Below are 14,414 nucleotides of genomic sequence, written 5' to 3' on the forward strand. Positions count from 1 at the left end.
TCAATATCGGCTCCCATAATTCCTCAGAATTCCTGGCAGTGGTCCCAGTTGGCTGGGGCTCCTGGGAGTTGAAGTCCCCCCAAAATCTGCAGGCCCCAGAGATAGGGACCAGCAGCCTAAAAGAACTGCCATGTTCCTAACCTTCCATCTTTCTGAGAGATACAGGAAACAGCAGCACAGATTCCCTCCTCCTGTTTCTGCATCTCCATGGAAACGGCAGAGGACCGGAAGAAGGAGGTGGTGTATTCTTGCGCAAGGCCGCCCTGCCCCCTCCGTTGCTATGGCGACGGTGAGCGTCGAGAGCGGCCCGGTTTGGCCCTTCAGAGCCGCCATCCTTCTCTGCTTGGTGAGTGGGGCAGCCGGGAGGTGGGAGAAAGCCTGCTGTGGGGGGCGCGGTTACCATGACAACGGCATGGTGGGAGAGTCATTTCCCGGCGCCGTCCACAGGTGAAGACGCGTGAGGTGGGGTGGGGTGGGGGCAGAGAGAGAGAGGAAGCTTGCTAGCTTGTTGCCAGGCTGCACAACCTCACCTGCTGGAGTCCATACAACCAATGGAATTAAAGGCGCAGGAACTCTCTCCAGTTTGCAGTCTGGCAGGTCAAGCTTGGGCCCAGCCTTCTGCAATAGGAACAACAGGCATAATAATAATGTATTATACCCAAGAAAGTCAAGCTTGGGCCCACCCCTTGTGTGGACTACCTGTTCAGCTCTAATCATCACCATCATCATCAAAGCCCGGAAAACTCACAGCAACCTATCATAATAATGTACTCAAACAAGGAAAAATTGAGCCCACGCCTTTTGTGGTTTACAGCTCCAATAGTGCAAATTCTACAAATAATAACTTCATGTGGGCCACAGCTCCATTATTATAGCTGTTGTTGCTATGATTCTCAAGCAAGTAAAGCTTGAACCCACTCGCTTGGGGATTATCTATATAAATAAAAATGTAATGTTCATTTGTGGGATTAACAGAACTCAAAAACCACTGGGGGAATTGACACCAAATTTGGACACAAGACACCTAACAACCCAATGTATGTCCTTCACTCATAAAAACACTGAAAAACACAGCAGAAGGGACTTAAAAAGCCCCAAAAAGCTAAATGAAGAAAAACTAAATGACAATACAGAAAAGAAAGGGGAGGGAAGGGGAGAAAGAAAGAAAAGAAAAGAAAAGAACAGAAAAGAAAAGAGGGAGGGAGGGAAGAAAGAAGGGAGAAAAAAGCATGGAAGCAAAAAAAGGAAGGAAGGAAGGACAGAGGTAGAGAAGGAAGAAAGGAAAGAAAGGGGGAGAGAAAGAAAAGGTGGGAAGGAAGGAAAGTTAATGAAGGAAGGAAGGAGAGAAGGAAAGAAAAAAGGGAAAGAAGGAAGGAAAGGGGGAGCGAAGGAAGGGGAGAAGATATAGAGAAAGAGGGAGGGAAGGAAAGAAGGAAAGAGAAGGAAGAAAAGAGAGTCAGCAGAAGAGAAAAAAGGGGAAGGAAGGAAAGAGATAGAGAAGGATGGAAGAAGAGAAGGGATGACAGGAAGGAAGGAAGGAAGGAAGGAAGGAAGGAAGGAAGGAAGGAAGATGTGATGGAAGGAAGGAAAGAAGGAGAGAAAGAGGGAAGGTTGGCCACAGCAACGCGTGCCGGGTACATCTAGTAGTTATAATAATAATAATAATAATAATAATAATAATAATACTTTATTTATACCCTGCTCCATCTCCCCCAGGGGGACTCAGGGCGGCTTACATGAGGCCACGCCCATCAGTACAGAAAACACAATAGTACACAAAAGCATAACACAATATAACACCAAAGCATAACAGAACTAAAAAAAATAAAAACATAAAATGCAGAACCAATATAATAAGCGACACAGTAGTATAAAATCGGACATTAAACACACAGGATTACACAGGGCAGGGCCAAATTTAAAGATAAAAAATTTAAAACACTGGGAGATTAGGCAGTGGGAATTATTGAGGAGGGAGATCTGGGTTGAGGAAGGAATTAATTGCACGAACCATCAAATAAAGTGCTTCTGAGGACATTTGTGCGAAATTTGGTCAGGGAGTATCTTACATTCAATCATTGAAGGTTTTCAGGTTCCTCCTGAAGATAGTTCCATTGCTGTTGTTGCTGTTGTTATTCAGCAAGTAAAGCTTGGCGCTATTCATTTTTGGAGTCACCACTCCAATAACAGTAATAATATTGGGTTGTCAAAGGCTTTCATGGCTGGAATCACTGGGTTGCTGTGAGTTTTCTGGGCTGTATGACAATGTTCCAGATTTATTCTCTCCTGATGTTTTGCCCATATGGATCCATAGAGGTTGAGGGGTCTGCTGGAAACTAGGCATATCTGTGGAATGTCCATAGTGGGAAAAAGAACTCTTGTCTGCTTGAGGCAAGTGTGAATGTTGCAATTGGCCACCTTGATTAGCACTGAATGCCCTTACAGCTTCAAAGCCTGGCTGCTTGCTGCCTGGAAGAATCCTTTGTTGGGAGGTGTTAGCTAGCCCTGACTGCTTCATGTCAGAAATTTCCCTGTTTTTTGAGTGTTGCTCCTTACTGTCTTGATTTTAGAGGTTTTAAAAAAATACTGGTAGCCAGATTTCGTTCATTTTCATGGTTTCCCCCTTTCTGTTGAAATTGTCCACATGCTTATGGATTTCAATGGCTTCTCAGTGTAGTCTGACATCGTGGACAAGTCTACATAGGGATCACCAAATTCAGCAACATGAATTAGAGAACATGAAAGCCACTGCAGACTAATTCGACCACAGAAGTCACCCCTAGCAGAGCACCTGATGTACCAACCTGGACACATAACTCCCCTGTTATGCCATCCCCACCGGCTGTCTATTAGCTTCCGGACATAATTCAAAGTGCTGGTCTTAACCCATAAAGCCCTAAATGGTTTCTGCCCAGTTTACCTGTCTGAACGTATCTCCCTATACGTACCAACAAGGACCTTAAGATCATCCGGCGAGGCCCTGCTCTCGGTCCCACCGCCACTGCAGTCACATTTGGTGGGGATGAGAGACAGGGCCTTCTCTTTGGTAGCCCCTTGGCTGTGGATCTCCCTCCCTTATGAGATTAGAGGGGGCTTCAGCCCCCCCCCCGAAATTATGATGGTGGTCCGCGAGAAGGCCTTACTGGTGCATTATTTAAACTGCTATGTTTATTCATATCATGATCTGATCACTATACTCAATATATCCCATATGCATGGGGGTATTGGGGTAATGATACAAAAGGTTTGCTAGGGTAGACCCTCTTTCACTCAGGCTCAGCCCCCCCAACCAAACTCAGCCTCCCCCCCCCCCGAAACAAAATCCTGGCTACAATGAATACGATGAATATAGGAACTGAATTATGGATGACGAATTGGATCACGATTCTACTTACAAGATGTTAATGTGTTGTTATTGATGTGTCATCACTTTGTATACTATGCTGTTAATGGTTTTTAAATTGTATGTTGTTATGATTGTCTTTTTGCTCTTGTTGTGAACCGCGTTGAGTCGCCTACGGGCTGAGAAACTGCGGTATACAAGCAAAGTAAATAAATAAATAAATAAATAAGGGCAGTAAATAAAGAGCAACATTAAAAAAGCAAAAAACAGGGGAATTCCAGACAAGAATCAAGCAGGGCCAGCTAACATCTCCCAAGAAAGGATTCTCCCAGGCAGCAACCAGCTAGGCTTAGAAGCTGCAATGCCATTAAATGCTAATCAAGGTGGCCATTTGCAACATTCACACTTGCCTCAAGCGGACAAAAGTTCTTTCTCCCACCCTGGCCAATCCAGAGATATATAAACCCCACATGTCTAGTTTCCCACAAACCTCACAACCTGTGATGATGCCTGAGCGAAACGTCAGGAGAGAATGCTTCTGGAACATAGCCACACAGCTCGGAAAACTCAGAGCAGGCCAGTCATAACATTCACACCCGGCTGTCCCCGCTCGAGGCTTGCAATTGGCCAGTGTGCCTGCGGGGCGCGAGGGAAAGGGGCGGCCGCTGTTGCCATGGCGACGGGTGTTTAGGGCTGTCCCGCCGGTAGGGACGTCGCCGGCCTCGACGTAAAAATAGACGTCTCGGGGCGGGGCGGTTGTAATCCCTGGCCGCAGGTGACGGGCAGGCGGAGGAAGGTCGGGCCCCTCGGGAGGCTTGGCTGGTTCACCAAAACGGGATCAGAGCCTCCGTCGCTTGCCTCCAGGTCCCAGGCGAGCTGACACTGCCGAGAAGGTGATGGTTTCTGAGCCTCGGCCACAGGGGACTCCAAGAAACTCATTCATAATCATCATAGCCTGGTTCTTTTGCGGAGTCTTAATGCCTAACTCAGGCATGAGCAAATTTGGGTCCTCCTGGTGTTTTGGACTTCAACTCCCACAATCCCTAACAGCCTCAGGCCCTTTCCTTTTCCCCCTCAGCCGCTTAAGCAATGAAAAAGGTGTATTTGTGGGGGAGGAGCTCGTGAAGCTAGGCCTTCAATAAGGGAAATTGTGGACTTCAACTCCCATAAATCCCAGCTATCTTAACCTAACCGGCTGTTAGGAATTGTGGGAGTTGAAGTCCAAAACACCTGGAGGGATGAAGTTTGCCCATGCCTGATAGAACAGGGAAAACTAATGGCTTTATCCCGTAGTCTCTTCTACCTCATATTTAGCCACTTGTTCTCCTTCTATTTTTATTTATTTATTTGTTTGTTTGTTTGTTTACGGCATTTATATGCTGCCCTTTTCACCCCGAAGGGGACTCAGAGCGACTTACAATATATATTTTCATACAATATATTATATTATTAGCATAGTACAATATCAGTATATATTACTATATTGCACTATACCATTATGTTGTAATATTATTAGTAATATTACATGTAATGTAAATATATAATTATAATTATAATATTGAATAATTATTACTAGTATTATATTGTATTACATTATAATATTATAAATATTATATGTATATACAATATACTATATTATTATATTATTAGTAAAGACAAGATGGAAATATCTTCTGCTCCCCTCTGTCTTCGCTCTGGCCTGTTTTATCAGCTTTTATTAGTTTTTAGCCAGATATTTATCAGTTTTATACTTATTTATGCAATGCTTTTTTCATGAAATAAAAAAGTGAACCAGCCTGAAGTGTTTTTGAGGCACTGGAGATTGATTGGGTGGTTGGGTTATTTCCTAGTCATAGGATGCATCATGAATAGTCAGCTGGAGAGACTCTTGGGGTCCTACCAGAACTGCTAGCCTCAGTTTATCTTATGACTAGGAAATTGCATTACTTTGGTAATTGCTTAGCAGCAGGCCCGTAGCCAGGATTTTGATTCGGGGGTGGGGGGCTGAGTCTGAATGAAAGAGGGTCTACCCTAGCAAACCTTTTGTATCATTACCCCAATACCCCCATGCATATGGGATATATTGAGCATGGTGATCAGATCATGATATGAATAAGCATAACAGTTTAAATAATGTACCAGTAAAGCCTTTTCGCATACCACCATGAAAATTTGGGGGGGGGGGGGAAGGCCCCCAAGCCCCCCCCCCCCCCCAGCTACATGCCTGCTTAGCCGTTTGCAATACTGCATGCAAGCTTGTGGTTGCTGTCATCATCAGATTGTCCATATTCCAAAATGCACAGTTTCTTCTTATCAGGAAATACTAAATTTTTTGTTTTTGTGTTTTGTAGTTTTACTTTAAGGAACTTCCACAATGGGTGACAAGAACAACACTAGTAAATCTTCAGAGAATGGCGATACAGATGGTGGGGAATATGAAGATGACTTTGAAAAAGACCTTGAGTGGTTAATTAATGAAGAAGAAAAAAGAATTTCTGGTGATATACAGGTATTAGCAAAATATTGCACGGCAATTTGGTAGGAAGTACTTTAGTGATATGTCATTGCTCAGACACTACATTCAGAGGGGTTTCTGGACCTGAGAGGCTTCTGGAGTGGAATGCTATGATACTGGAATGGGATGAAGAAAATTATTACGTGCATCGAGAAGTCTGGGTGTTTGAGAAGAGGCTCTTTGTGTTGCTGATCAAACTCTACAATCCTAAATGCATTAATTAATGAGTCAAACCAGCTTAAATGGGGCTAATTTCTCAAAATGCATAGGATTGCACCTTCTGTATCTATTAGGATAACCCTTTCCTAAGATAAGTGTTCAGTTTTTGAGCCAGATAATTAAAACTTTGTCTATAGCAGCAAAACAAAAGGTTGCTATTGTCCAAACGAATGCTGTGGCAATAAAAATTCTTGTAAGTATAGCTATATGGGATCACTGTGTGCGTTGTGTAGCACTTCAGAGTGTCAGCTATTTTTGAAATGGAGAGCCCCCAAATAACAAGGTATTTGGAAGCAGGCAACTCTGTATAGAGCTGACTTGGTCCCCAGCCATCAGGGAGGAGCATACAGGAAAGGCTCGTCATAGGTTTGCTGTGCCAAAATGTGGAGCTGCACATTCACAAGGTGCAGAAGGCTGAGGCAGAGTTCCAAGACACTTCTTATTTTTCCTTCTTTATGTTCTGCAGCCAGCCTAGCATCAACTATCTACCCTAAACCTATAACTTATTTACTTTATTTCTATCCCGCTCTGTCTCACCTGAGGGGGACTCAGAGTGGCTAATTTAGACAGTATTTTTCTGCATGGCCAGAAGAGTTCAGTGTAACTGTCTTGTGTTTAGCTTATGTGGGAAACCACTTGTAAAGTGTTTTATTGGCCATTTTCTTCCACGAACGCAGAAAACATAGAACTGCTTGAGCAACAAGAATTGCACAAGCTTAATGCCAGTTGGTTGTAGGTCAGTATGTTTTAGATCACATGAGGACATGGAGGAGGAGATGGGGAAAACTTCATCCCAAAATGTAAGTCAGCTCACTGATGAACCTTTAAGGCCAATATTTTTTATCTCTGGCTTGTTTCCAATCTTTTTTGTGCCATCTATTCCTTTCTCTCCTGTTTGAACCTCAGCTTTTATTGATTTGCCTCATGGGTTATTGGTGAAATTCTGCTAAAACTGTAAGCAGGCTGAACCCTACACTTTAATTAAAATTCTTTAATTTTTTCTGAACAAAAATGTGAGATTTCATGCATGTACACAAAGCATACCAGGTGTGGGCATTATTTACTACATTTGTATTTCATGCTTCCTTTAAATATATCTGTGGTCAACCTCCCAACAACCATACAAAGTACATTAGGTAGAGAAATTAGCCTTATGCAAGGATTTATCATGTCAGGGGCAGACCAAACAGTTGCATTGCATTTTTAAACAAACAAACAAACAAACAAAACACAAAGTTTGCAAGCTTGGTAGTTGATTAAATGTCCTTTGACCAGTAGCTGGCCACTTGGAGTGCCTCTGGTGTTACCGCAAGAAGGTCCTCCATTGTGCATGGGGCAGGGCTCAAGTTGCATTGCAGCAGGTGGTCTGTAGTTTGCTCTTCTCCATACTCGCATGTCGTGGATTCCACTTTGTGGCCCCATTTCTTGAGGTTAGCTCTGCATCTCGCAGTGCCAGAGCGCAGTTTGTTCAGCGCCTTACAAGTCGTCCAGTTTTCTGTGTGTCCAGGGGGGAGTCTCTCATTTGGTATCAGCCATTGATTGAGGTTCTGGGTTTGAGCCTGCCACTTTTGGACTCTCGCTTGCTGAGGTGTTCCAGCGAGTGTCTCTGTAGATCTTAGAAAACTATTTCTTGATTTACGTCGCTGACGTGCTGGCTGATATCCAAACGGGATGAGCTGGAGATGTCACTGCCTTGGTTCTTTCACTATTGGTTGCTACTTCCCGGCAGATGTCAGGTGGTGCAATACCGGCTAAACAGTGTAATTATGTAGAACTGAAAGGCTTTTCAAACAGAGGGGCCATCTACACTGACCATTTAATGCAGTTTCAAACTGGTATTGATGAATGTGGTTTTGCTGTGCACTTGATTACATAGGAAATCCTGGAAGCAGTTTGAGGCCCAGATGCTGATTACACAAAACCACAGAACAGTGGTGTGCATTAAGGCTTTTGGTGAGAGTTTGTTTTCTGTCCATAAGAGTTAGAAAGTAGTTTCAGATTGCGTGAAATGGTCAGTGTAGATGGGACCAGAGTGGGCTGGAACTGCATCCAGCTGAACGTGTCTCTAAGCAGCAGACAATGTGAGGATATTGGGAGTAGAGAGTGTTCCTCTCTGGTTTTGGTTTACATATGATTTCAGGAAAAAACTTAGAGGTTTGTAGCAAGTTTCCAAGAATATCTCAAAACATTATAGATGCATACTAAAACCTAGATTCCTTACACCCAGATCTGTAATTCCAGTGATTAAACCTTGCTAGATTTTTTAGAATTATATTTTATTATTTGGTTACTCTGGAAGTGAAAATTATTTTGTATCTGTATGTTATATGAGATTCTTAAATACTTTTATATGTATGTTTCATATTACATTCAGTATAAATAAATGCTTCTAATTTCTGCATAGAATCATGATGAAAATGAAGATGATGTTGACGTGGAAAGTATCTTTGGCAAAGACTTAGTAGAAGGTAAAGAATATGCACTAAATTCTTCCCAAGAGGTTTTTGAACTCGAGAGGTTTGTAACAGGTGAAGATGGAAGTGTTTCACGAGAACCCCCTCAGGACATTCTGAAGGATAAAGGGTCAAGAAATGAAATACGTACTGTATATGATTTGGAAAAAAAGCATTTGGAGCAGGCATCTGATAGTGAGAGTGAAAGTTCTTGCCAGGAATCAAAGGTTGACCAGGAGGACTTGGAGGATGATGAAGATATAAAGCGATACATTTTAGGCAAAATTGAAGAAGCCAACAAGCTTCTTTTGTCTCAGGAACCTCTGGATGAAACAAAAGAACGGAAACTAAAATTTAAGGATGATCTAGTAGATCTTGAAGTCCCATCTCTGGAAGTGTTGGAAACTGATAGAGGTGATCTTCATAGGGATAAGAATATTTCTGGTAGACTGTCCCAATTGCGCATTTCTACTGATATGGAACAGGAAGATATTTCTCTTTCTCTTAATGGTGGCACTGATGATGAGCACAAGGATGGCAAAATACTAGTAGAAAGAGATGGAAAATTTGAACTTCTGAGTATCCGTGACATTGAGAGCCAAGGTTTCTTTCCTCCACTAAGTGTTTCTTTCAGTGACATTGAAACTCAGCACATTTCTCCTAAAACTTCTTTTGGCACTATCTGCCTAACAAAAGACGAGTCCTTGGTGCAAACACCTGTGACATCTTCCAGAGAAGGGTTTGTTTATGTTCCCCAACCACCACCCATTCGACCAAGCTCAGCTATCAACATTTCAAGAAACATCGATAGGAGGAAAAGTCCACGCAGGGTGCAGTCAGCAAATGTGGGCCTTGGTGTAAGAAGCTCTACATATTGCCTGTCCCCAAGACAAAAAGAACTTCAAAAACAGATCGAGCAAAGGAAAGAAAAGATAAGGAAGGAGGTGAGTGAAAAGGACATGAGCAGATTATATTTCTGATGTGATATTTTAATTATATCTTAAGCGCCTGTGAGTTCCTTCAAACTATGCAAAAGGATGATGGGTATAAACCCATTAATAAAACACACATGTTTTTTGAAAATTAATGTAGGGTAATATGACTTAAGGTCTCGGTATGTGTGACTTCCAAGTCATTTCCAACATTATGGCAATTCTAAGATGGGCCTATCATGGGTTTTTCTTAGCAAATTTGTTCAGAGGGGGGTGAATTTTGTCTTCCCCTGGGATGTTGACAAAGTTGACTTGACCAAGGGTACGCAATGGATTTCCAGGGTTGAGCAGGGATTCAAACCCTGGTCTTCAGAGTTGTAGCCCAGTGCTCGAACCACTACATCATGCTGGCTGTTAGAAGTAAATTTGCCCTCTCCTCCTTCCTATGACTGTGCTCCATCCAAACATTTTTTCAGATAAATTGAGGTAACCATACTAAATTAGGTGAACCATAATGCAAGGAAGATCCTCCTATTGCACAACATAACCTTTTAGAAAAGAGCCAAAAAACCCTACAGAGCAGAATCTCTTCTTGTAGTATACAACCAAATATAATTATGCTAGGCAATGGTTTCAGTTGTTAGACTGAATAACCAGCATTCTCTTATCTGTCAGGAAAAACAGATATTTGCCAGTGCATAAAAACAGCAGAGCTTTAGAAGTGTTTTTTTTTAATTTTATTTCAGTGCCCAAAAAGGTACTCTCCCATAAAACATCTTGTTTCATGTCATGCACTCAAGAGACAAAAATGAAGTAAGCTTTGCTGGAAATAACATTTGGTTTACTCACAACTCTGATGTGTTCAGCATACACAGGTACAAAAACTTATTAGTCCAATTTCAGTTATCTTTGAGATGGTTTCCTATGCCAGCTGGCAGGGCATCTCTCTTATAACAAAACAGCTATCAAAGGTCACATAGTCAAAATGAGAGAGAGCATGTGGTCTGCAGCCCTTTTTATAACTTATCAGAAGCCATAGAGTAAAACTGCACACCAGAACATACATACAGGAAACAGTAAGCAGCAAGATCATAGAGAAGGGTTGATCAAGGTTGTAATTTCCAATACCCCTCCCCCGAAGTCGGTGGAGATTCTCCAGCTCTCTGGAGCAAATTAGGATGGAATGAAAGGCATACCAGAAGTTGGTGCACTGAATATTTTTTTCTTGTTTGCTTTCTTTTGTGAGTGAAGGAACACCAGTTCCGATTTTCCTGCTTCTTGGCATGGGGTTGGACTGGGTGGCCCACAAGGTCTCTTCCAACTCTATGATTCTATAAATCAACAATCATCTCCATTCGCCTTTACCTATATATCTAGCAAGTCCAGTTGGAAGCATTCATGTCTCAATTTAACTTCTGTTTGACAAAGTAGTATTCTTAATATCTCTCACATGTTAATGAAACTGTTTTATTATAATAATTGAAAACTGGTTATCATTATAGTATAGTGTTAATACTCTACATCTTTATATCCCAGACAAGCATAGTTTTAAATAGTTTTTGCTACTTCTACTCTGAAATATCATAATACTTCTGAATTTTTAAAAGCAGTATTAAAACTTCTGAATATTTGCTCTTGTTTTAATGTAAGGAAGAAATAAGGAAAAGAAGACTGGAAGACCAGAAAAAGAGAGAGAATGAAATGGTCTTCAAAGCTTGGTTGCAAAAGAAAAAAGGACAAATGCAGGAAGAGAGAAGAATTCAGCGTGCAAAAGAGCTTGAAGACTTAAGCAGCAGGGTAATTTTAGATTTCTATGCCTGTTAGCCTGTTGTAAGCTGCTTAGTTCAGAAATGTGATTTTAACAAGCATTGTTTCATGTATAGTGTAACTTACAGAGATGCATAAGGCATGAAAAATAAGGGAAGGGCTGTGTTGCTCTCTGCTTTATGAATGAGTAATAGAAACATTAGTAAATCATTTTTGTTTCATTTACCAACCATTTAAACTTTTCCCTAATTTAATTTTAGTTACTGCTTACGCCATTATTCTTTTTTACTTGGTTGATATCATGTGCTTGACTGTAAGATATCATGATAGTTTTTATTTATTTACATATTTACATTGCCACCACATATGTATATGTTCCTGATTCTTGGCATCCTTGTGCAAGCCTTGTCTGATGGAGTTACAATTGCAATTGGTTTAAATGTTTATTGTTGTTTTCTAGTAGTAATAATAATAATAATAATAATAATAATAATAAAAAACTTTATTTATACCCTGCCACCATCTCCCCAAGGGACTCGGAGCGGCTTACATGAGGCTAAGCCCAACAACACATCAATAAAACCAAAAAGCAGTAAACAAAAAACAATACAAATTAATATAAATCACATATAAACAATAACACACAAAGATTTAAAAACCTAAGGCCGGGCCAAATGTAATAGTTTAAAATTAAAAAATAAACGCTGGGCATGAACAAAGGTAGGATATATCTAGTAGGAGGGTTTTAAAAAGAAGTGAAAGGAGCACAATCAAACGAATAGTTAAAGTGCTTCTGAGGACATTTTTGTGTTTTATGGTGCTTTTATCTTAATCTGTTTGCATGATTTTCTTCTTGGCAATTGAATGTTTTGTTGTTGGAAACCGCCCTGAGTCCCTTCAGGGAGGTAGGGCAGTATACAAATAAAGTTTTCATCACCATCACCATCATCATCATCATCATTATCAGCCACACTGAACTGAAAAACAGGCTATTATAAGTAATAATATCGAAGATCTCAAAACATAATAAAGATATTTGGGGAAAGTGAATTGATGTTTTCACTTCCAGAGCAGTCTCAAAATTATATCTACACTGAGCCAAACCCTATTTATTGTAAATGTAATAAATGTGCCTCTGAATGTACACAGAATGATTATTCTTTTCCACCCAGCAACTATGAATCTGTCTTCCCAGGGAATTAAGGACAAGAGATAATGGCAAAGGTGGCATTATTCCATATAGTCTAGAGGACTTTGTAATTTTTGTCATGAAAACTAACTACAACTCATTTTTCTGCCAGGTCTCAACATAATATATGCTAGGAAGGCAATGTTCCTTTCTCTTCTAAAGACATTTATTCCACATTTGTCTTCATTCCCTGCAGCATCACTCCTTTACAAACCAATTTTCCTAATTTAAAATTACTGTATTCCTGTTGTGGTTATTCTGGAAAGTGAATAAGTTGATCTGTGCCTTAGCTTTTTATTTGTTGGAGAACCTTGGTCAGAATTTGAATTTGAAGCATTTACATTCTTCTGTTTTAAAACAGCAGGAGAGTAGAAATCCAGAAGAAGCCTATAGGTCATGGCTTAAGAAAAAACAAGAAGAGCAGATGAAAGAAAGACATATACAAATCCTGAAACAGCAGGAGGAATGTATGTTCTACCTTCCAAGAACAGTGGAAAATGAGAGAGCTTATAAGCAGTAAGTTTTTGTGGCATTTATAAAAAAAAAGATACACCTTTTGCAAAAGAAAATGACCCGAGTTGTTAGAACAAAGCCTCCTCTCTAGAAGTCTAAGTGGAAAAGTATTCCATTAGAGAGAAATGCCTTGTTTTAAGGTTTTGACGTGTTTTTACTGGGCAGCTAAACCAGGAAATCCCGAATGGATGGCCCCCCACGAGGGTCTGCCTCCATGGGCAAACCAAGAATGGGCAACTTGAAAGTCCCTGAACAGACGCAGAAGTGAAGTGGGCGGATCAAAAGACAACCTGACTAAATGGCATTGCCTAAAAGAATCCTCCACCTTGTGTGACTGTGGAGCAGAACAAACAACTCAGCATCTGTATGCTTGCCCACAATACCCTGCCTCATGCTCAGAGGAGGAATTGTTTAAAGCTATAGACAATGGAGTTGCTGTTGCCCAATTTTGATCAAGAATTACTTAGCTGTGTGTGCTCCCTCTATTTTAGCAGTTTTAATATTTATGCAGTGCTTTTGACATAAAATAAATAAATCATGTAATGATTCATTATTGCTTTTACTATTATTATTGATCCAAAACTAGTCAATAACACATGGTAGTCTTTGAGAGTGATAGAATAACAACAATGTTGGGCATTATATAGATTACATGCTCCCACTCTTGAAGGAAGCAGTTATTTAAATGTATTTAATCACTACAGATTCAGTTCTTCAAACTATTTAATTTTTCTGCAGATGGTTAAGGAAGAAGAGACGGGAGAAACGAGAAGAACAACTAGCTGCCAAAGAGCATTCAAAGCAGCTTAGGCAAGAAGCAAGAAGAGCAAAACAGATAGAGAATATTCTCTGTTCAATTTCTGAACCAAGATCTCTTCGTTTCACAGACCAATATAGCTGAAACTTAGAGATACCAAGAGTCCTTCACTCTATTTTGTAAAGTTGGAGTGGCCGCCTTTTGGAAGCAGCTTCTCTTCTGGTGTGTTTTATAGTCCTTCAATAATGGCTTAATTTTTCTCAATCTTATTAATCTTTCCCCACTTTTAAACTTAGAATTATTCTCTGTTTGTGAATGGGTTGAGATGAGATTGTTAGTTCTCCAGAGCATTAAATGGAATAAATGGCCTTGTTGCAATTGCAGTTTACATCATTTTAAAGAAATTAAGATCCATTTTCTTTGTATCACTGTTGTAAGTGAAGATTCTCCTTAAATCGGGATCAGAGCTGGTGCCAAGATCTTATTATGTAGGGGTAATAATTTGCTTTGCCAGCACCTCCAATACATTTCTGTAGCTGCTTCAAATTTCTGCCCCAATGTTCTTTAATGTACACACATTAGCCTCATCCTCCCTTACCTACAATAAAGCAGGAGATTGAAGCCTACAAGACTTATCAGTGGAATTCAGCATATTCATACATTAAAAAAATATCCTTTGCTTGTTAGTTACTGTGCATAATTAAATTTTTATTACATCTCAGGTCA

The 14,414-nt window shown here is 40.5% G+C and overlaps 1 protein-coding gene across 2 annotated transcripts; it reads left to right on the plus strand.

Moving 5' to 3' along the window:
- The first annotated feature begins 237 nt into the window (after window positions 1–237).
- CCDC181 (coiled-coil domain containing 181) lies at window positions 238–14,081 on the plus strand. Of its 2 annotated transcripts, none has more exons than XM_060770749.2 (6): window positions 238–346; window positions 5,695–5,852; window positions 8,482–9,474; window positions 11,113–11,259; window positions 12,780–12,934; window positions 13,670–14,081. In XM_060770749.2, exons 2-6 carry the CDS (start codon window positions 5,718–5,720, stop codon window positions 13,830–13,832), a joined length of 1,593 nt encoding a protein of 530 aa, XP_060626732.2. In that variant the 5' UTR covers window positions 238–346; window positions 5,695–5,717; the 3' UTR covers window positions 13,833–14,081. The 2 variants fall into 2 exon arrangements, with proteins under 2 accessions (XP_060626732.2, XP_060626731.2); XM_060770748.2 differs by lacking the exon at window positions 238–346 and adding an exon at window positions 4,059–4,236.
- Window positions 14,082–14,414: the final 333 nt, after the last annotated feature.

This window comes from Anolis sagrei, chromosome 3 (genome assembly GCF_037176765.1).
Source record: "Anolis sagrei isolate rAnoSag1 chromosome 3, rAnoSag1.mat, whole genome shotgun sequence".
Taxonomy (NCBI): domain Eukaryota; kingdom Metazoa; phylum Chordata; class Lepidosauria; order Squamata; family Dactyloidae; genus Anolis; species Anolis sagrei.

What these genes read in the sequence shown, in the direction of transcription:
- CCDC181 (XM_060770749.2), top strand. Translation starts at nt 5,718, where the DNA reads ATGGGTGACAAGAACAACACTAGTAAATCTTCAGAGAATGGCGATACA. An exon ending in GAATTTCTGGTGATATACAG is followed by an intron (nt 5,853 to 8,481) that starts GTATTAGCAAAA and finishes ATTTCTGCATAG; the next exon opens with AATCATGATGAAAATGAAGA. An exon ending in AAGAAAAGATAAGGAAGGAG is followed by an intron (nt 9,475 to 11,112) that starts GTGAGTGAAAAG and finishes TTTTAATGTAAG; the next exon opens with GAAGAAATAAGGAAAAGAAG.